At 42.2% G+C, this 23,099-nt stretch overlaps 1 protein-coding gene across 1 annotated transcript in view; it reads left to right on the forward strand.

Annotated features, from left to right (window-relative positions):
• The first annotated feature begins 2,432 nt into the window (after positions 1–2,432).
• The window catches only part of SSPN (sarcospan), a 98,555-nt gene continuing 77,888 nt past the window's right edge, over positions 2,433–23,099 (forward strand). The window contains exons 1-2 of the mRNA XM_004699984.2: positions 2,433–2,584; positions 7,132–7,237. Coding sequence (XP_004700041.2) covers positions 2,433–2,584; positions 7,132–7,237 — 258 coding nt within the window. The remainder of the gene's footprint in view (positions 2,585–7,131; positions 7,238–23,099) is intronic.

The following is a 23,099-nucleotide window of genomic DNA, read 5'->3' on the forward strand; positions in this document are numbered from 1 at the left end:
TCTACAAATTTGTTTCTCTAGTCTACCCAAACTAACACATTGTTTTTATTAAAGTAACCAAGGTCCTTAATCACTTTCTGAAATTAGCTTATACATTCATCTGTTTGCTTATTTTCTGTCTCCTCTAATGTAACTTAAGCTCAATGAGAACAGGAACCCTGAATGACTTATGCATTGCTGAATCAAAGCAACTAGAATAGTGCCTGACACACACACGCTAAGTATGCAATAAATATCTTTTGAGTGAATGTGTGTATAAATGAATGAACACCAAAACTGTCTGATGATACCACTCTGAGCCTTCATTTAATTTTAGAAGAAAAAAATTATCCCAGAGGCTCATGCGCAGCATGATTGTCAAGGTTTCCGTGTGCTTGACAAGGACACATGTCAGCAAGGACTTGCGTGCCCTTTGGTCCCGGTCCTTCTTGGGTGCTCAGTGTGCAGTGTTGCGGTGGTTTTGACTGTTGGGAACACTGTGGGTGCACTTAGTGAGGCCGAAGTGGAGAGCTAGTCATTTCGGTTTATAATGATGAATGAGCCCTGACTCAGCCTGGGATTCTCTGAAACAGCTTGACACGTGGGCATCTCAAGCCTCAGAACACCTTTGTTCCCCTTAATGAATAAGAGGTTCATCAATGGTGACCTTTAGAGAAAACTAGAGTTGCCTAAAGAAGATTTCTAGCCGTTGTTTGAGTAATTGTTTGGATCAGATACATTATCTATGGGGGAAAAATCAGTGATCGTGTACTCATACATCTTGAACCTGGGGAGTTGCTTTAAAAACTGATACGACGAGGATGGGAGGGTGGGAGGGAAGGGGAAAATGAGGACCTGGTATCAAGGACTCATGTAGAAAGAAAATATTTTGAAAATGATGATGGAAACATGTACAAATGTGCTTGATGTAATTGATGTATGGATTGTTATAAGAGCTGTAAGAACCCCCCAAAAACTATATATATATATATATATAAAAAAAAAAAAAACACAATAGGGTGTATATATATATATATATATATATACACACCATAATGTCATTTTTCATTTAAATCCCTGATGTGTCAAAAGAGAGCAGGACTTGGGATCTGTTGATGCCCCGCTCTTTCACGCTTCCATAGCTCTTTGAGGACTGAGTGTCCTTACTCCTCAACACTGCGCCTTCAGGTCCCTACACAAGACCTGCACAGAATAACAAGACAGAACCTCATGTTTAAAATTGGATAGCATTCGAATATGGCACCTGAAATCCTAAGAAGGGACTTAGTGCCACTCAGCAGACTTTCAGGGACCGGAAAGTAGACATACTGCTCCACTCCCCAACAATTCCTCTTAAAGAGGCCGTGAGCAGAAAGAGGGAAAGCTTTGGAATCAGTCAGCATTTTAGCTCCTGACTCTGCTACAAAAATGATCTTGAGCAAGTTACTTTAACTTCTCTGAGTTTCCCTTTTCTCACCTGTCAACGAGGATAACACTGTTATCTGTGGGGATTGCTACAAGAGTGTGTGAACCTTTCAGCCAGAAGTAGGTACCGACTGAGCATTCATGACTGGAAACTGTTGGCATGACTGGTGCAGAGCGTTTTATTGGCTGCGTATTATCAGTAAGCAGAAGGGGTTAGGAGGACGGTAGCACTGGGCCCAATAGTGTAGGCCCACAGTCGTTACCAAACTAGGGTTGTGTTAAGAAATTGGAGCAGGGCGAGGGTAGGCATGTGGATGAGGACATGAGGATGAACTGGGAAGAACAAAGAAAACAGTTCAGGGAATGAGGAACAGATCAATGTTCATGAATAGAAAGTGTATTGGGAGTGGCGGCTGGGTTGTTCTCAAACGCTAACGAACCCATATGCTTCCACTAAATACCTGCTTTACAGAGGCAGAACACGCCAAGACCACATACTATGCATCTTGATGTATAAAAACATGGTGGCTGGCTGATTTTAAATTCATGTCTAAGGTATTTATGGTTTAATGCAGAGGCTATTGGATAGCATGTGCCGCTTTGGGTATTGGTTGCATCGTGTGGGGAGGGTGAAAGTTTCTGGCCCACGCTGACCAGGGAAAGGTGAGTCAGGAGCCGAGGGACTGGAGAGGAAGAAGAAACAATAGTGAATGTGAAAGGGAAGGTTCCCCGGATGAAAGCAGAAAGTGACAGCACCTTGTTGGAGGTCAAGTTGAAGAAGAATGTACAAACAAACGGCTCTAGTCTCATCCTTCAAGGCTGCAACCTATAACTTCCCAGCCTCAAAAGGAATAAACGCACTAACATTTGAAGAAAAAAAAGTGTCCCCTGCCACTGTGACAGCTTTGTGACCCACAGATGTGTTTGTTATAGGTTGGTACGCAAGAGAGTCAGTTGACAGAAAGGGGAAGAGTTCGCCCGACAGAGGCAAGCTGGTGTCAGCAGCACATGAAGGGACATGGTTCGTGATGACGGCGAAGATAAGAGTGAGATTTAACAATGAACGGCGGAGAAAAGACAAGGGTAACATTGACCACCTTTTACGAGGCATGCGCATTCATACCATCTCCTCCAGTTACGTACCAAACCCACGAAGTCGATATGGTTTTCACTCACGCAGGTGAAGAGACAGAAGTTCAAAGAAGTCACCGTTAATCGCATTGCTTGTAAATAGCAGAGCCAGGATTAGAACTGGCTGTATGCAGCGTTAGAAAGCCCACAGTATTTCCATTCGAACAGCTGCCTTGGAGGACAGCTGGGCCGAGAAAGGAAGTGCTAAGACTGGTGTGAGAGAGCAGAAATGGCATCTTCTTCGAATGGTGGGGGAAATGCAAATCGAGCATGACTAGAAAGACAAAAAGAGGAAATGAGAACGGGCGGACCACAAGGTGATAATGAGATGCACACCACCTGTGTTTCCTTTGGCCAATGAGGCAAGGCTCTGCGTCAGGGACAAAGTGACAGAGGGGCACAGAAAGCCCCAAAGAGACTCTCATTGATCACCACCAAAATGCTCCCGGCTGACAATGCTGACCCATTCGATTTGAAAAATCCCCCAAACGGTAACAATGGACAGACGCACTGCTGACTGCAAGCAGGGCTTCACGAAACCCATCTTTTCAAGGCAGAGAGTACAGAAAGGAGGTCAGAGAGACAGAATCTACAGAGGTCGTTGTAGGGAGTTTGGCTGCTTAGAGAGACCAGCCTGGGGGAGAAAAACAACCGCTTTGCATAGGCGGAAACCAGGGCTTTCAGAGCTTGAAGACTTGCCCTGTGCTTGAGTTTCAGAAGCCAAATCTAGCGTGCTTTGTGCGGTACCATTTTGCATCTCAGTTTGGAGGGTAAATTTTGGGTGCTGGGTACCAGAGGGAAATCTTTGCCATGAACTTTACAGCTTTATTTATTTTCTTAATAAATAGAACGCTACCTTCCACATGAAAATGACGGTCATCTTATCAGTGTTGCGTTGTTTTGGTTTGTGGTAGTGCAGGTTTACCTAGAACCTTAATCATCTATCGGGTAGTAACGAACAAAGGAAGATGCCGGCTTTGCAAAGCGACGGCAGGCTTTCCTGCAGGCCTGTTTGTTCAAGGTGCACAGGACACAGCGATTAGCAGAAAGCAATGGCTACCTTCATTATCATTCATGAAATTCAATTGACTATCGACAAGTGTAAGCCTCCTCCCAGAGGCTGCCATCACTGCTTCTCACATAAACGTGGTGAGTCAAATGGAGTGAATTTCCTCTGGCCCATTCAGAACAGGATGAGTACATCTTCAGGCCAGGCAAGAATTTGCACTGGATAGACTCAGAGTGACCAAAGTCATGCGCACATTCTCAAGATGTTTAGATTACACATTCTGTTTCTTCTTTAAGGAAATAGGGGAGAATGCTCATTCTAATCCAGATTTCCGTAATAGACTAAAGATAAGAATTATAGTTAATGTGACTGTGGATAGTCTCCTGCTTCATCCTATTGGGATAAAAGGCATTCTTACCAATTATTCTTCAGCATAAGTGGCTCAGGGACTGCATGGCAGCTCCCCACCATGCAGCACAAAGCATCGCCTTGATCTCTCTCCTGGGGTCTTTATGAGCCAACAGGGTGATGTGTTCATTTTTCTTTTACATTTGATTCACAATTCAAAGTATTTTGTAAGAAACCCCCCAACAATATTATTATCGAATCCGACCTGGGTAAAGTCATCTTAAGGAGAAGTTACTCTGTCTTTTTTCTTTGCTTAAATTCCTAAATTCAAACCGACTAGAAATGGCGAACAGGTTGCACTTCAGAAGGCACAGAGATGCTTGTTCCGATACGACAAAAGACACACGGAGGATACTGATGGGAGAAGCATGTGGGAGAAGAGCTCGGCACTCTTAGCTGTTGGCTGCTAAGCAACGTGTTGGCATCAAACCCACCCAATGGCTCAGTGGGACAAAGACCAGCATCTGCACTTAAAAAGCTTTGGGTCAAGAACCTCCCTGAGTCAGTTCTACTGTTACGTGGGGTTGCCATGAGTCCGAATTGACTTGGAGACATCAAAAACACCACCTAAACCACCCGCACCAGCCGCCACCACTCAGTGCTCCACCTCCTCTCGTGGTTTTGCTTTCTTTCATTATGTCCTTTCTTTCTTATGTGCTTGCTGGTCCCCATCCAGTCCTCCCTCTGGGCGTCTATTGTCCAGGACACGCCCGGCTCTGCTCCAGCTCTCTGAATAAGTCCACAGCCTGCTTGCACACGTCTGCCATCTCCACCGACCACAGCCTGTCCAGGAGAGAAAGCTCAGCACCTTAGTTGAAGCACTTTCCAGCCTTCTAAGATTGCCTCCTGCTGTTGGCAGTTGACTCTGGACAGCCCTCCTCACTCACTGCCATCAGTGGATTCTGACTCATGCTCTAGGACAGAGTAGAACAGCCCCTGCAGGTTTCTGAGGCCCTCCATCTTCATAGTAGAAAGCTTCATCTTCCTCCTACCAAGCATCTGGTGGATTTGAACTGTTGATCGCGCGGTTAGCAGCCCACCTGTAATCCATTACACTACCCGAGTTCCCGAGACCAAACCAGAAGATCAAACTCACTGCCGTGGAGCTGATGCCGACTCACAGCAAACCTGTAGGACTGGGTCGAACTTGCTCTGTGAGTTCCCAAGACTGTACCTCTTCACTCGAATGGAAAGTGGCTGGTGGTTCCTGCTGACATTGCAGATGGCAGCTCAATGCTGCACCATTTTTTATAGCCAGAAGAGGCGGGAAAGGCCTGATTGAGGGAGGTGAGATGGAAGATTTTGCATAAATGGAACTAAGGTGTCCTGGGAAGCAATTCTGCTCCCATAGAAAATCCCTAGGATTCTGTAACTTTTTTAACCATAAGACTCCGTCTTACCCAAGGCCACACAGTGACTCCTTTAATGCCAAGATTTGTGTAACCCAAGTGAATACTGGGCCAGGATTGCCCCCCTTAAACCATGGGCAAGACACTGACCACCCTCTCCTGCCAAGATAGTCCACAATGTGGTCACACTGAGAGGAACCTGGGCCCAGGATAACAGTCAGAGCCAAGGGCAGCCGGCCCGTCGGGAGCTGGGTTAGTCACATCCTCATTCACTCTGTTAGCTACGACTTCCTAAACTCCATGGGCTCACACATAGGAAAGACTGCCAGGACAGGTAGGACCGGGCACCCGCCATAGGGTTTCAGAGGAGAAGCTAGTCTCACCTCTCTCCCAAGGACTGGCTGCAGGGTGAGCTGCTTTCCTTAAGGCCCAACACTTACTCTAGAGAGCCACTAGGGCTCCTTTTGCCTCCAAGATTAGCAATCCAGTTCCTATAGATCTTCTCCCTCATAGAGAATACCCTCCTCGTGTCTTTTCTTAGGAGTCTAGGTGATGCAGTGGTTAAGTGCTCAGCTGTCAATGGAAAGGCCAGCTGCCCAAACCCAGCAGCCAGGCCCCAGAACAGAGTAGTCTGCTTCCGTCAACAGTACAACCATAGGAACCCTCTGGGGCAGTTTGTTATATAAAAACAAACGAAGGCGGAGCACAGCACCAGGCCGTGGGGTGTGGCTGACATTGATAGAGGAGGATGGGCCTGTGCCATTGGACCGTGCTGAGACTTGCCCTTGGTTGGGGGAGGCATCTTCAAAGGGAGCAGACAGGCCCAGAGGCTAACATTCTGCCCACTGAACTAATTTAGTCCTTCAGGCAGGAGTTCGGCTAATAGTCAAGACAATAGGTAAAAAGATGACGAAACTGGGAAAGGCAGGATAAAGGCCCAGCCAACTAGATCAGGCTGGAAAGTGGGGACCAGAGGGAGACCATGTGTTCCAGGGCTCTAGCAAGATGGGCTGTGTGCACCCATGAAGCAGGTGAAGCAAGGCAGGGAGTAGGAGCCAGCTGAGCCACCACTTGTTTGTCTGGATGATACAGAAGCTGTCGGAGGGTGGACGTAGTTTCAAGAAGCAGAATCCAGTTTTCCATCCACAAGGATGGTCATGTTTACAAGCACAGAGCGCATTAACATGGGGCCATCGGAAAAGCACCGTGCAGAAGTTCGGAATCCCGCATGGAGGCAGAACTTACAAACTGGAAGATACTCGTTGCAGCAGAAAGTACGTATCAGATTTCGGTTGTCAGACGGCAAGGGGTCTGGGGGATCCTATCACCATGGCAAAACCAGAGACCAGGTTGATTCAAGAAATTATTCCTGCAAGCGCTTGTAGAAAGAAAGCAGGCGGGTTTCTCCTCTGAGCTGTTTCAGAGTTCAGTGCTGACCTACAAGTTGAAATACCCAAAACAGGTGTGTTTTGTTGTTGTTGTTTTTACAATTGTTAAAGGAGGAGACAGCAGGTTTGTAACACAAGGTCACAAGATGAAACTGACACTGAGAAGGCAGGTTCGACAGTGATCCTTAGGACATGGTCTCCACCTACATTTATCCAGGGGCCGTTAGCTCACCATCCGCTGAAACTTCAAGGACCCTTGTTTATTATCCAAATTCGGTGATGTTTCCTGTCTGGATACTTATCTTACTGATCTGGTGAGCCTCCAACCCGGATTAACACATTGCTGCTGATTAAGCTTTACAGGAAGTTTGACTCTAAGGGAGGGGACTGTCACATCTTGGATTCTTAATAAACTACATGTTAAATTATGTTATATTTCCAGCATTGACTTCCCCAATAACACTTCCAGGAGCAAGAAGGGCTCCTGGAAGGTGATTGGCTGGGACACCTACCTGGATGAACAGCTGGAGACATCTCAGCAGATCTGGGTAAACCTCTTCTCAGGGTGCACCACCAGCGGCCGAGGGCCAGACCAACAACCTCAGCACAGAAGCCTGGGGCTTGGAGGAGGGGGCACAAGCTGGAGCTCAACCCCCCCTGGAGCCCCGAGCCCGTGGCTGGGATAGGTGGGATTCCAGTTCTTCAAGAGAGAACTCAGTAGCACAGTGTACACCCTGCAGAGCCCAGGGTAGTCAATATTTGATCAAGATAGAGCCACAGGTTTAAAAACAACAACATACAACCGAAAAAAATCTCTCGTCGTACAAGTGCCTATTTGTTGCACGCTCTTCATTTACCGCTGCCCTTTCGGGATTCTTTTACATTCTAAGGAATTTCCCATCTATTTTCTAGGGCAATTTACATCTCTTGCAGGCCTCAGGCAAGCACGGCGATGCAAACACACAAACAACCTGGGTCTGTTCCTGTGGAGGAGAAATGACTGCGGCACCCGGCAGCTGCCGGAACAAACTCATCTTTCCATCAACTGCCCTTAGTCACCTTGAGCATGTTACACGCACTAGCAGTCAATATACACAATGGAAGCTTCCAGAAGTTTGTTCCCTGGGTGAAAGAGGGAATGTGTGAATGTCCCTTATAGGCACAACAGCCCACAGCAGTTTTGATTTTTCTCCTTATTCACAACTTGCTGTCATCCTGGTCTCCCTCTGCTCCTGTCTGCTCAGATAGAGTTCCTCTCTAGCTCACCATCGTGATGAGCACTTCGATGTCCCTCTCCATCCCTCCCACCTCGAATCCCAGCCGCCTTTCTCTGACCTTTGTTCAAGCCATGTGGCCTCCTGGCTGTTTCTCGAACCAGCCCACCATGTCTTCGTGGGCTGCTGTCACAGAAGCACCACTGGTCCGTGACTGGGGAGCGCAGAAATGGATTTTCTTCCAGTCCTGGAAGCCGAAAGTGCAAACCAAGGCCCGAGTGTCAATTCCTCTCCGTGGAAGCCCCCGGCGTTCCTTGCTTCCTTACCATCTGTTGGCTCCTAGACCCTCTCGCCTCACAGCCTGCATTTTTCACTGTCCGTCTATCTCTGGGTCTGTTCTGGTTTTTATTAGTCAAACGTGACTAGGCTTAGAAATACCCCAAATAGGCATGAGCTCATGGACCCAACAGAGAGAAACCCATATTTCCAAATGGTCACAGTTCCAGGAGCCCAGGGTTAGGGTTTTAATGCATGCTTTTGGAGGACACAAAGTTCAATCCCTAACATGATAGTTCTACCTTCGAACCTTCCCTGTACCTCTTCTCTCTGTCCTATTGCTCCCTCCTTCTAGCCTTTGTGCAACCAAGCACGCACCCCACCTTTCTTAGTCCCCCCAACCCAGCCTACTCAAGTGATTTCTTTCTCATCACCCATCCCTTTGTGAGACCTTTCTGATTTACTTACTTATTATTCTTCTTGTTACCGTTCTGCTATTAGAATGCAAATTACACAAGGGATCTCTTCTGCTCAAACACAGGACAGTGTCTGGAAGTAGTAGACAGTGTAGACAGTTGAATGAATGAATGAATGTTCTCAGTATGTGCTCTGCCATCTAAACCCTTCTCTGGTAGCACATTGACAGCCTGCCCGCTGGGCCATCTTGATTGTTCTTTGGGCATCTGTTGCTCGTTCATTTGATCATCCTGTAAGTGACCCTTATCAGAAGCTCCTTTCCTTTTTTAAATTTGAAAATGACTATAGAAAATGCCATAAGTATAAAATGTCATCCTCATACTTCTAGCTATTTATTTAAATAACACATTTGTCTCAAGAGGACATCAGGAGAGCATCTTAGCCAGGTCCTGTGAGGTAAAGGGTTCCGTGGGGTCTAAACTTTCGGACAAACACGTGCTACTCTCTACTTTGGTAAACTATTGCAGCACAATCTCCTCTTGTTGCTAAACATGTGACTATCTTGCTTTAATTGGAGCCTTAATTTTGCTTTAATTGATTCTCTCTCAACATGGGACACAAGTCACCAGATATCTCTTTCCCCAAAGCCTTTCATTTGCTTGAAGAAAGTTAAGAATTCTGGTCTACATATGAGACACCCTCAATACCATTACTCTTTCTACAGGGGACACAGTGCTTTTCTGAAAACATGTTTCTTTAGCAAATAAATGTCAAAATGTGACACCCTTTGGGTGCCACAACAATTTAATGAATGCAGCAATTTGTCCCATGTCAAACTTTGAGTGGTAAGCAGGATTGTATTGATGAGGAGACTATAATATAATTTAGTTTCAAAGAGTTTTATTTAATATATTCATGGAAGCAGAAATATTTTTAAGAGACAGCTTCAAAGTGATCTAAAACATGGGAAGATGAGTTAATATGTTATTTGAAAGTGAAAAACTGCACGGAGAAATGCCTAAAAGAACTTGAGTGGATGGTCGAAGTTTTAAGAAGAGGACTGACAGCATAATGTTTCAAGATACATGTGCCCGCCCACTTGCTGGAGAAAGGACCCTGGGACTTAGAATGCAAATAATGGCCACAGATTCACAGCATGCAGAAATTGAAAGCAATCTTTTCTTAAGAGACGGCAGGTTTAGACCTGAATGAACTGAAGGTTACATGAAGGGCTGGAGATGAGGAAAAGTGTTGCTTTTATGAAAGCAATTAATACATTCTCTGTGATAAATTATAAGCCCCTAAAGTACCTTGAAATCACTATGCAGTGACAGCAGGCAGCAGTATAAGTACAAGTATAAGAGAGAAAAACATTTCTATACACAGCAATAACATTTGAATATAAGTGGAAATAGCATATATACTATTAGCCAGAAATGATAGCTCTTTAAATATTGACATAACACCTCAGATATTTCATAACACAAGCATGTCATTCACACTGTGCCTTATATTTAATGAGAAAAGTATTATTGAACACTGTCATAAGCACTTGGGCCACCAGAATGAACAAGAACCGCCATGTTCTCCTTAAGTTCAGAGGACAGATAAGTATTCAAATCACAGTCTATATCATTTGAGATTGTTTTAATGGGTTATGTATTTAAGAAATCACCAGAAGTCTACTTGTGTACATAGACCTAAGCAGCATTGTGGTAGGTACATAATCTTGTGTCAACTTGAGGATATTAGGAGTGAAGGGGTGGAGTCTAGCTTGTCAATCAGGCCACAGCCTGATGGTGCCTCCTTGTGGGCGTGACCTTCTCATGAAGATTCTGGGAACTTCCTCTCTCCTTCCAGGTGGACCACACTCACTCTCTGCATCACCTTCCTGGTGGAGACATTCAGAGAGCTGGAGGAGCCAGCGAGGAGATGCTTCCACCTGTGTTGGAGCCACAAGACTTTCCACCGACAAGCCTGTGATCTTCCTGCATATGGCATCATTGCATGTGCTGCATGAGTCTGAAGAGGGATTTATGGACTAATAGCAAACATATGGGCTAATATACAACTGGTCATTGATAGCAAGCTCTCTCTTACACATATATGAGTGTCCTTGGATTTGCTTCTCTAGTCAACCCAGACTAACACCTGTGTTCATTCACAGATGTGTGTCAAGCAGATCACACAGCTGAAAGCCGCAGCAGCTTCCTATGCTGGTGGTGGGTACCTGAACTGCAGGTGACTATGAGTCATTGACTGTCCTCCAGAACAATGTTTCTCAATGTGGACCACAACCCAGTCTGCATATGACTCATGAGTTGAGCTTTTTAGAAATGCAGACACTGGACCCTTCCCAAGAACCTGATACATCTTATCTGGGCGTCGGATACTGGGGTCTTCATTTTAAAGGCTATGACCATCTAACTCTCAGGCAATGTTTCAAAAGGGTGCTTTTGAGTCTGATATATGACTTTCATACATTTAAACCCTTGACCTGTTGGTAAACATCAAAGCACATAGATATCAATTGCTTTATTTTACAGTGACACTATGTTGTTAACTTAGTTCTGTTCATTGTCACATATGAGACTATTATTTCCTAATATACTGAGGACAACCCAGTTATTTCCTTGTTTGCATTTATGTGCTTGCTTTCATTTAATTATATCATTTTATACTTCTCTCTACTAAATCAATTCCGTGTTTGCTGAGATTTTAAAAAATAAGCTGGCTACTGTTGTAAATGATCTCTCTATTTTTGCAGTGCGTTAGTCTGGGTGGACTAGAGAAACAAATTCATAGACACTCATATGTGTATAAAAAGAGAACATTATGTAAAGAGCAATTGAATATTAAGAAAACATCCCAGCCCCATCCAGATCAAGTCCATAAGTCTGACATTAGCTCATATGTCTGATACTAGTCTATAAATTCCTCTACAGACTCATGCAACACATGCAATGATGCCAAATGCAAGAAGATCACAGGCCATTGAGTGGAAAGTCTTGTGGATTCAGTGGTAGTGGAAGCATCTCAGCGTTGGCATGGGTTTCCACTTGACTCCTTCAGTTCTAGGGCTCTGGCTCCATCAGTGTAGGTCCACGTGGCTTGTCAACAGGAATTTGAAGCAGCGTGTGTGTCCCACCTCCAGGGAGGAAGACTGGAGTTCCCAGAATCCTCAGAAGAAGGCCATGCCCAAACAGAGGCCTCATTGGCCATGACCTGATTGGGTCCATGATGATGAACATATTTACTAGGGCCATAATCAGCTTCTTCTCTTCTTTCATTTATAAAGATAAACAAGAAAACCTCTTCTCAGCTCCCTTCTTGGAATGATTTCTATGGAGCGTTACCCTCCCATTAAGCAGTGACATCATTAGGGTGTCATCCAGTGTAGTGACTTACAATGTCACCCACCCTACCCCAAATAGGCAGGATAGGTGCTGAAACACCCCCTGGTGGGTGGGGCAGCCTCACCCCTCCTTTTTGCCAACACCACTCCTAGCAGCACCTCTCCTTTCCTATTGACTAAAGCAGAGACCATCTCTTCCAACCAAAGGCAGGAGGAGGTTAGTGATAGTGATAAGTTAGCACACTGGGTGACTGGTGACACCGACTTTAACCAACCCTAGTGACATCAGTGCTTTGGCATCTCCTCTCCTTGTAACTCATGCCTATCTAACACTGCCTGTTTATTCTGGGTTCATTTTGGTGTTACTCTCTCTGACCATGTCTGGGGTTATGGTACACACCTCCAGCAGCCTCCTGGTGATGTCATCGCTACTAATAACCTCAGCTATAACTAACCCCCCTCTTGCCTTAGCATCTAAGATATTTTCATTAAAAAAAAAGACTATTTTCTTTGTATGTGATTTACTACCTGATTGATACAAACATCACATCTTCACCACAACTGTTTAGGGTGTGAGGATATAAACAAAAGTTCTTGAGCCAGTATTCCAGAAGTATGCTGCCCCCCCATACTTTAAAATTAAGGAGAAAGGGTTAAAAACAAATCTAGTCATTGATAAAGCAAAGCTAAATTCATTGCTATTGAGATGATTCCAACTCCTGGTGACCCTGCCGGAGAGGGTAGAACTGCTCCTGTGGGTTTCTGAGACTAATTCTTCATGGGAAAAGAATCACCGCTGAACTTTGAGTCCCAAATCCCACAGGTCAGAAGCTGAGAGAATGTCCCTCCTCTCTGTGGGGAGTTTACTGTCCTTCTGGCATTAAGTACCTTTAAAACCTGCCCTTTTTAGATTTTGAGAACAGTCACGATGAAGTAGCTATCGTAATATACCATGGCTTAACTGCTGCTGCTTTGTTATATGTGTCCTAATTTAATGTTTCATTTTTCCATTTATGGCCCAAAGCAATGTAATCATCCAGGATACAATGTAATACACTGAAAAAAATTAATGCACAGTAATAAGTGGGACTAATTGCTATTTTACGTCACACAGTGATGTGTAACCAGTAGACGATTAATAAATATTAATTTATGACTGTGAGAGTTAGCCCTGGAGGCAGTGAACATGGAATTTTGAGTTAATTTCCCTTTTCTGAGTCACCATCCAATCAGAAAAAAGGCATTTTTATTTTTCAGTTTCACAACCCACAAAAGGAAATAGTTCCCATTCACTATTATCAACCTAGGATAGAGAAATAAATGCAAAGGGATTAACTTAATACTTGTCTTTGTGTGTGAAGGTGGCTGCTGGCCAGATGTTCATAGGCTCAAATGAAGAATTAAAATGAAATGTGTTTGAGTTGGGAAAGATTAAGGTTAGATGATGAAATCCTGGCATGCCCCTTCTGGAAAGCTTTGAACTAGAGCCCTTCCTGTTTCTGAAGGCTGGACTGGAGGACTTCTTTTACAGATGTGACACCACAAATTAATTGTTAATAAAATGATTACTGTCAGAGTCATTATATCTCAAGTGTGCATTGTTGTTATTATTAGATGCCATTAGGTTGGCTGTGGCCTATAGCAGCCTTATGTACAGCAGGAGGAAATATTGCATAGTCCTGTACATACTGTTTTGGCCACTGTTAATCCACCATCTCTGCTCTTTTTCACTGACCGCCTACCAAATCTTTTGCATAGACCTTTCATCCAGCAATGAAAGCATAAACTATTACTTTACAAGGAAAAATTACAAAACCCTACTACAAGAAAGAGACCCACATTAATGGAAGAATATTTAATGCTCATGGATAGAAAGAATTAGCATGGTGAAAATGTCAATACACCCCAAAGCAGTCTTCAAATATAATGCAATACTGGTCCAGCTTCCAATATCATTTGACAAAGAGAAGGAAAAACTAAGCACCAACTTGATATAGAAAGGGGAGATACCCTCAATAAGCAATGTACTACTAAGAGACTTCTCATTTCCTAATATCTAAACCTACTGTACAGCCATGGTAGTCAAAACAGCATGGGACTGGTACAGCACTGGACACATAGACCAATGGAAAATAATTTAGAACCCAGAAGTAAATTCATTTTAATTTACCTAAAGAAAGCTGATCTTTGACAAAGGATCAAATCACATTAAGTAGGGGAGATATAGTAGCTATAACAAATGTTGCTGGGAAGCTTGGAGTTCCATTTGTAGAAGAATAAAGCAGGACCCACGTCTCATCCCATATGCAAAAATGAACTCTAGATGGATCAATGATCTAGATGTAAAACCTAGATATATAAAAACCATAAGTGAAAAATTGGGAGCCAACAGTGACCCTAATATATTGCATAACGACACTATCAAACATAAAGAAAAACAACAGAAAACAAAAGGGTGACTGGAACCTTCTAAAAATTAGATATTTATGTGCATCAAAAGACTTCATAAAAAGTACACAGAGAACCCACAGAATGGAAAAAATTGGCAATGATATATTGGATAAGGGACTGATATCTAAAATTTATGGGAAACTTAAATATCTCCACAAGAAAAAGAGAAACAATTCAATTTAAGAATGGGTAGAGGATATGAGCAGACATTTCATCAAAGAAGATATTCAGATGTCGAACAGACATGAAGAAGTGCTTGCAATTATTAAGCATCTGAGAAATGCAAATCATAACAACAATGAGCTACCACCTCACCTCAGCAGTAATAGCAAAGTCCAAAAAACACCAGAAAATAATGATGGCAAAAGTGCGGAGAGACTGGAACCCTCATACTCTACTGGTAGCACTGAAAGTGGTATAACCACAGGGGAAAGTGACACGACATTTCATCAAAAAGGATTCATCAATCCTTCCACTTGGTGTATATCCTGGAAAAATAGGAGCCAGGACACGAATCTGTGCACCAAGGCTCAGCAAAGTACTATTTACAACAACAACAAGATGGAACCAACTTAAATGCCCACTGATGGAAGAATGGATATGTAAACATTGGTACATAGACACCATGGAATACTATGCAATGTTCAAGAATAGTGATGCATCTGCATAATACCTTATAAAATGGATGAGCCTGGAGGACATTGTGTCGAATGAAATGAATCAGTTATGAAAGGACAAATAATGTATGGAGCCACTATGGTAAAAAGTCAAGAAAAGGTTTTCATACTGAAAGAAATTATGGTTTCAAGGGGTGGAAGGGGGAGGGAAGGGAAGTCATGGGTAGACAAGTTTTCATTTGGCCAAAGGGAAGGCCATGTACAGTAAGAGGGAGGTTGGCAAAAACAATGATGGAGGCAGGACAAGACACTGAAAGGCTTGCAAGAATTATATCTGCAGAGGCAAATCCAATTGTATTCACAATCCTGCAGTAGAGGTGGTCTGAGAGTAGATGTTTGGAGAGACATGGAGGCGGATCGGGTGTGGAAAGGAGAGTGTGAACTCAAGATGGATCAAAGACCTAGATGTAAAACCTAGACATACACTCCCCCAAATAATTAAGCTTGAAAGAATATATATATATATTTACTTTACTATCTTTACTATAAAGATAAGTGAGCGTGGTGGAGCTTACAGGGAGCAACATTATAAAAACATCCTAGATGTAACCAAACACCTTGAGGAAATGAATTCTTGGGCGCCTGGGAGCAGGACCATTATTTAGGGGACTCTAAGGTCAATTGATATAACATAGCTAACAAGGACAGTGGTCTGCAGTGTTTGCAAAGTGAGTAAGACCTGCTGGAATTATCCAGGGTGGCCTGTCAAAGCAGGTCTACACTTAATCCTTGACTACCACCAACTGCACCATGAGAGAAAGAGGAAGCTTTCTATTTCTGCAACGTTTTACAGTCTCAGAACCCACAGGGGCAGCTCTAACTTGCCTTTTAGGATCGCTATGAGTCAGCAGTGACTTGATGGTGGTGGGTGAGATGGGTGAGTGAGAGTATGAAAGTTTTTCATTGTTAGGGGGGCATTGAGTAATTTTGTTTTCTGAAAAGGGGGCAGTAGGCCAAATAAGTTTGGGAACCTATGGTCTACAGCTTACTTTAATGAATAGCAGATGCTTGTGAGCAATGATCTAAGGTGCAAATATTGGTCTCTCTAGCTCTGCAGGAAAGAGGAATGCTGAAAATCAAAAGACACTTGAAAATAGTCTAATGACCTAATGGACCATGCAAGCATCAGTCTCCACAACCCCAGGACCAGAAGAACTAGATGCTGCCTGGCTCCTACTACTAACTGGCTAGGATCACATTAGGAGATTCAGGATAGATTGGGAGAAAAATGTGGAATAGAACTCAAAATCATAAGAGAGAATCTTACTGGTCAGTTGGAAGGAAGCTGGGACCTAAGACTATGGCCCTTAGACACATTCAGGTGTAGAAGTGAGCTCATCCTTCAGTTAGAATAACCAATAATTTAAGATAAAAAGGGCAGCGTTTATCTAAGGATAAAGTTCAGAGGGTTAGTTGGGGAGGTATGGAAACAGGAACCATAGGGAGGAAGCAAGATAGGTGATGTTGCAGTGTGGAGTTTGCAGTCAATGAGATGAAACACATCTTCACCTAATTCACAATAAAATGTTTTTGTTTTATTTTTAAAACCATTTTATTGGGAATTAATACTGTTAAATCCTTTCATAGTTCAATCACATCAAGTGGTACTGTACAATTGCTACCACAATCAGTTTCAAACTTTTTCTTTTTTTTTAGATAAATTTAAGACATATTTATTGAACACCTTCTTTGCATACCCTTTTGGGGTTAGTGGACGGTCCCAAATATGGCTCAAGCACGGTGTATTACTTTCCCAGGGCTGATGTAACACATCACCACCATCTGGGTTGTTCAAAATACAGAAACGTGTGTACTCCCAGTTCTGTGGGCCAGAAGTTAGAAAAATCAAGGTGTCAGAGGGCTGGGCTCCCTCTCAAGCTGTCGAGAAGAGTCGAGCGTTTGCTTCTTCCAGTTTCTGATGGTTCTCAACCTTTGTTAACACGAGTCTGTTCCAACTCCAGGGGCCAGCGCACACCAGAATGAAGTACTGCCAATTGCTGCAGCCTTCTTCCTGCCGTTGCTATGTTTCAGTCCATCGTGGCAGCCACGGTGCTAATATATCTCATGGAAGGTCTTTCTCTTTTTGACTTCTTTTCCTTCTTGACCTCCTTGACATCAGCTTCCTTTTACCACACCATGCCACCACTGTACCCCTCAGAAATCTTTATTCAACTTATAGCCCCTGTAGGTTCACCACAGGGTTCCATCTACTGAAAATCAGAAGAACATATCACAAACAGACTATTTAAATTCCAGAATTTAGAAAGATAACAATCAAGGGATATGGTTAGGGGATGATCAAAATTATCACAAAAATGAATAATAAGACACTGGATACTTATGTATTGAGAGCCATGAAATGCTCACCATCTTTGATCCGGTAATATCTAGACTCCAGAGGTAAAAAACACAAAACCTACTGCCTTTGGGTGCTTTCTAATTCCTTGGGACCCTACGTGTTACAGAGTAGAACCAATTCTGAAGAGTTTTCTTGGCTGTCATCTGTATGAAAGCACATCACCAGGCCTTTCTTTCTCCCATGATGCCGGTGAGCAGGTTTGAATTGGCAACATGTCAGTTACCGACTAAGTGGGAAACGTGCGCACTACCCAGGGATTATGACTTCAGCGCCAAGGTTAGCAAGCTACAGGCCTGCAGGCCATGCCTGGTTTGGCAGCTGCTTTTGTACAGCTTATAAGTGCAGAATATTTTTCACATTGGTAAGTAGTTTTAAAAAAAGAATCCAGTATAGTTGAAATGTAAATTTTCGTGCACACATGTACATTTTATTTGAACCCAGATCTCTGTATATTTATTTATATATTTCCCATGACTGCTTTCACACTACATCAGCAGAGCTGAGTCATTGAGTTAGAGATCATATGGCGTGCACAACCTGGAGTATTTACTATCTGGCCCTTCACATCACAGGGAAAGTTGGTTGACTTTTGGTTTATCCAGAAGCAGTGATCCCCCAAATGTGGGATGACCTATATGGAAAAGTTTGCCATCATATCTCTAGTAGAAAAACTATGCATGCTCTCCAAGTACATAGGAACTGTTAGATCCATTGTGGCATACTTCCTCGACAAAAATATTTAAAACCATTGAAAATGAAGACAATGATCAATAATAGGGAACAAAACAGTTATATTAATTAAATATTTTTCCAATTTATCATTTTTGGGAGCTCTTACAGATATAACAATCCATTATTCAATTAGATCAAGCATAATTGTACAATTGCTGCCACCATAAGTTTCAAAACATTTTTTTTCTTGAACTCTTTGATATCACCTCCCTTCCCCATACTATCCCCCAGGAACCCTTATTATTATTATTATTTTGCCATATCTTACACCATCTAGTGTATCCATTCACTTATAATTCTGTTATTCATTCCCCTTGAGTGGTGCTACACAGTCATCATTGCTATCGGTTTCCCCTTCCCTCCCCCCATTTCCCTTACCCTCATGGAACAATACCCTGATTACTGTTTTTGAAGGATTATCTAACTTGGTTTTCATTCACTGAATGATCTTAATTATACTAATGAACATATGCAGGTCTAACACGATTAATGAGGTAAAACTATGACCATAATAATAAGGGGAGGAAATTTCTTTTTTTCTTTTCTTTTCTTTTTTAACATTTTATTAGGGGCTCATACAACTGTTATCTCAATCCATACACACATCAATTGTGAAAATCGCATTTGTACATCGTTTCTCAAAACATTTTCTCTCCATTTAAACCCCCGACATTAGGTCCTCATTTTTCCCCTCCCTCCCCACTCCCCCCTCCCGCATGAGCCCTTGATAGTTTATAAATGGGTATTTTGTCATATCTTGCCCTGTCCAATGTCTCCCTTCATCCACTTTTTGGTTGTCTGTCCCCCAGGGAGGAGGTCACACACAGTTCCATGTAATCGGTTCCCTCTTTCCTACCCATTCTCCCTTTACCCTCCCTGTTTTGCCACTCACACCACTGATCCTATAGGGCTCATCCGTCCTGGATTCCCTGTATTTTCAGTTCCTATCTGTACCGGTGTACCTCCTCTGGTCTAGCCAGTCTTGCAAGATAGAATTCGAGTCATGGTAGTGGGAGCGGGGAGGAAACCTTTAGGAACTAGAGGAAGATTGTATTTCTCATCATTGTTACATCGCACCCTGACTGGCTCATCTCCTCCCCGAGACCCCTCGGGGAGGAAATATTAATGAGCTAGTCATTAAAGAACTAGTCATCAGTGCTATCCTGCACCCTGGATTATCAGCCTTTCCATGTGGCCCTTCCGTGAGGGACTGTCCAATTAATTATCTTAGAGATGGGTTTTGGATCTCCACTCTTGTCTATGCTCTTTCACGTCAATCTGATTGCTTGTTTCTGAATTTCTGATAGCTATTCCTGTTGAAAATTCGTGATCACACAGGCTGGTGTGCTTCTGCCATGTGGGCTTTGTTGCTTCCCTGCTAGATGGCTGCTTGTTTAACTTCAAGCCTTTAAGATCCCAGAGGCTATGTCTTTTAAAAGCAAGGCACCATTCACTTAGTTATGCACCCATTTTGTCTTCAGTGACTGTGTTGGGAAGGTGAATATCATACAGCACCACATTATTAGAACAAATGTACTGACGTGAGATTTAAGTAGAGGCCCAAAGCCCATCTGCTTCCTAGTTGTGAATATATATATACACACACACACATATATAAACATTGTATATGTGTATAAATGTATATATATACATCATGTGTATATATAGTTGTATATATAGAGAAATATACCTCTTTATAAATTTACATATCTACATTTATATATATATGTATATATATATATTAAACTTTCTTCTTTCCTCTTTTCCTTTTTTCTCTCCTCCTGGCTCACTATCATGTTTACCCATCATTCATCTCTAAGTATTACCTTTTGGATACATTTCAATTGATCAAACATGACCAGGAATGCTACATGATCCTCACGGTCATTTTTAGAACCCTTGTTAATTCCCTGTCCCTATTGGTATTGGCTCACTACTCCCCTCCCCCTGCCTCCTCCCTTCCTTTGTCCCTCCATTCCCACTCCCTGTAACTGTAGGTCCCATTGCTGTCTCCTTGGGATTGCTTATCCTGCCTATCTTATATAGACAGACACCAAAAGAAAAAGAAAAAACAAAGACCATACAAATAGTTCCAAGTCTAACTGCTATCTTAACCCAGTGTAGATGAGCTTCTCTCTGTTAATTAACGAGCAGTTGGGTGTTAGGTGGTATTTCATAGTTGTTTGAATTTGCATTTCTCAGATAGCTAATGATCAGGAACATTTTCTCATATGTTTATTGGACATTTGGGTTTCCTCTCTTGTGAATCCTCTGATCAAGTCTTTTGCCCATCTCCTCACTGGGAAATTCATTTTTTTTCTTATTGTAAGCTTGCAAGATTTTATAGATTTTAGTGTAAGCCATTTTCTGATATGTCATTGCTAAATATCTTTTCCCAGTCTGTGAGCTCTCTTATTACTTTCTTGATGAAGTCTTTCGATGGGCACGTGTTTTATCGTTGTTATGTCCCATTCATCTATTTTATGTTCCTCTGAGTGTGCATCCTTCCTTATTTCTGATAGTCCATGTATTCCTTGTTCTTAGCTTTGTCCCAAATTTCTCATTGATGATCCTAATAGGTTGTGGTTTTACCTCAAGGTCTGTGATCCATCTTGAATTTATTCTTGTGTATGGAGTGAGGTAAGGATCTTGCTTCATTTTTCTGCAGGTAGATACCCAGTTTTTCAGCACCATTTGTTTAAAAAGGCCTCTGCTTCCCATTTGATCTATTTTTTGGCCCTTATCAACGATCGATTGTCTGTATGCTGCTGCATTTATCTCTGGATTTTCTGTTCCTGTCCATTGGCCTGTGTCTCTATCATTATACCAGTACCATGCTGTTTTGACAACTGTGGCTGTATAATAAGTTTTAAAGTCAGGTAATGCAAGCCCACCCACTTTATTCTTCTTGAAGAATTCTTTGCCAATTCTGGGCTTCTTCCCTTTCTATATGAAGTTGGTAGCCAGTTTTTCCATTTCTTTGGAAAAATAATGCTGGTATTTGTATCAGGATTGCATTGAATTTATAGAGTGCCTTAGGTAGGATGGACAGCTTTACAATATTAAGTCTTCCTGCCCATGAGCATGGGATATTCTTCCATTTGTTAAGGTCCCTTTTGATATCTTGTAATAATGTTCTATAGTTTTCCTTGTACATATCTTTTTTTTTTCTTGGCTAGGTATATCCCTAGATATCTGCTTATGCTTGGCTATTGTGAAGGGTACTGCCTTCTTGATATCCTTTTCTGTAATCCCATCAGTTATATATAGGAATCTGATTGATTTCTGCTTGTAGATGTTGTATCCTGCCACTCTGCCATACTCCTCTATCACTTCCAGCACTCCTACAGTGAAGCCTTTGGGGTTCTCAATAGATAAAATTATATTATCTGCAAATAATGATAATTTCACTTCATCTTTGCCCAGATGAATACCTTTGATGTCTTTCAGTTGCCTTATGTTATTAGTTGGACCTCCAGGACGATATAGAATAAAAGTGGGGTCAAGGGCCTCCCTGTCTGGTCCCCTTTTTCAGTGGAATGTTTTAGTCTTTTGTCAATCGCTTGAAATGCTGGTTGTTGGTTTTTCATATATAGTTTGGATTATATTGAGGTAATTTCCTTCCAAACCCATCTTCTTGGGTGTCTTAATTAGGCATGGGTGTTAAATATTGTCAAATGTCTTTTCTGCCTATATTGATATTATCATATGGGTCTTGTCCTTTTACTTGTCAATGTGGTGGATAATGTTGATGAATTTTTTTAATGTTGAATCATTCCTGCATCTTTGGTATGACTCTTACTTGGCCATGATGAATTATTCATTGTATACACCTTTATGTATTCTATCAGCCAGAATTTTGTTAAGGAATTTTGCATAATGTTCATTAACATACAGGCCTGTAGTTCCCTGTTCTTGTGGGATTCTTATCCGGTTTTGGTATCTGTTATACTAGCTTCGTAGAATGTGGTTTGGAGTTTAGCATCCATTTCAATGCACTGGAAGAGCATGTGTAAAATTGGCATCAGCTCTTTCCTGAGTGCTTGGTAGAATTCTCCTGTGAAGCCATCCAGAAATTTTAAGTTGGTAGTTCCTTGATAACCTTATCTGTTTCTTCTTTTGTTATGGGTTTGTTCAGGTTCTTGATGTCTATATGAGATAATCTGGGAGGGTTTGTTTTCTCAAGCATTTGTCCATGTCTTCCAATTTGTTGTATTCGTTGGAATACAGACCTTCATAGTACTGTGCAATTAGTCTTTTAATTTAATCAGGGTCTGGTGTAATTTCCTGCTTCGTCCCTCATCTTTGATATTGATGTCTGTTTCTCCCTATCTTTTGTTAGATTTGCCAACAGTTTTTTGATTCCGCTAATCCTTTTGAAAAACCAGCTTTTTACTTCATTGATTTTTGACTTTGTTTTCTTGCTTTCCCGCTTGTTTATCTCCACCCTAATTTTTGCAATTTCTTTTCTTTTGCCATTAGAAGGGTCATTCTTTTGACTCTGTTTCAACTGCTGAAGGTTTTGTGAGAGGGTATCAACCACAATTCTCTCTTCCTTCTTCATATGTACATTTATTGCTATCGAACATCCTCTGATAACTGCCTTTTCTGTATCCCATAGGTTTTGTTATGCTGTACTCCCATTCTCCTTAGTTTCTAGAAATTTTCTAAAGTCGTCTCTTGTTTGAGCTAGTACCCATTCCTTTTAAAGAAGAAAATTATTCATCTTCTAGGTATTTGCCCTTGTTTTTGGTGTCTCTCTTTTGCTTATTTTCAGGTTTACAGAGTAGTGGTCAGAGAAGAAAGTCTGAGTGACCTCTATATATCTGAATCGACTCAAACTTGACTTGTGTCCCAACATGCTGTCTATTTTCAAATACGAGTCATGTGCACGTGAAAAGAATGTGATTTTTCATGCTAAGTGAAGTA

Source organism: Echinops telfairi, unplaced genomic scaffold, assembly GCF_000313985.2.
Source record: "Echinops telfairi isolate 266 unplaced genomic scaffold, ASM31398v2 ScPeMD7_21;HRSCAF=78, whole genome shotgun sequence".
NCBI classification, from domain to species: domain Eukaryota; kingdom Metazoa; phylum Chordata; class Mammalia; order Afrosoricida; family Tenrecidae; genus Echinops; species Echinops telfairi.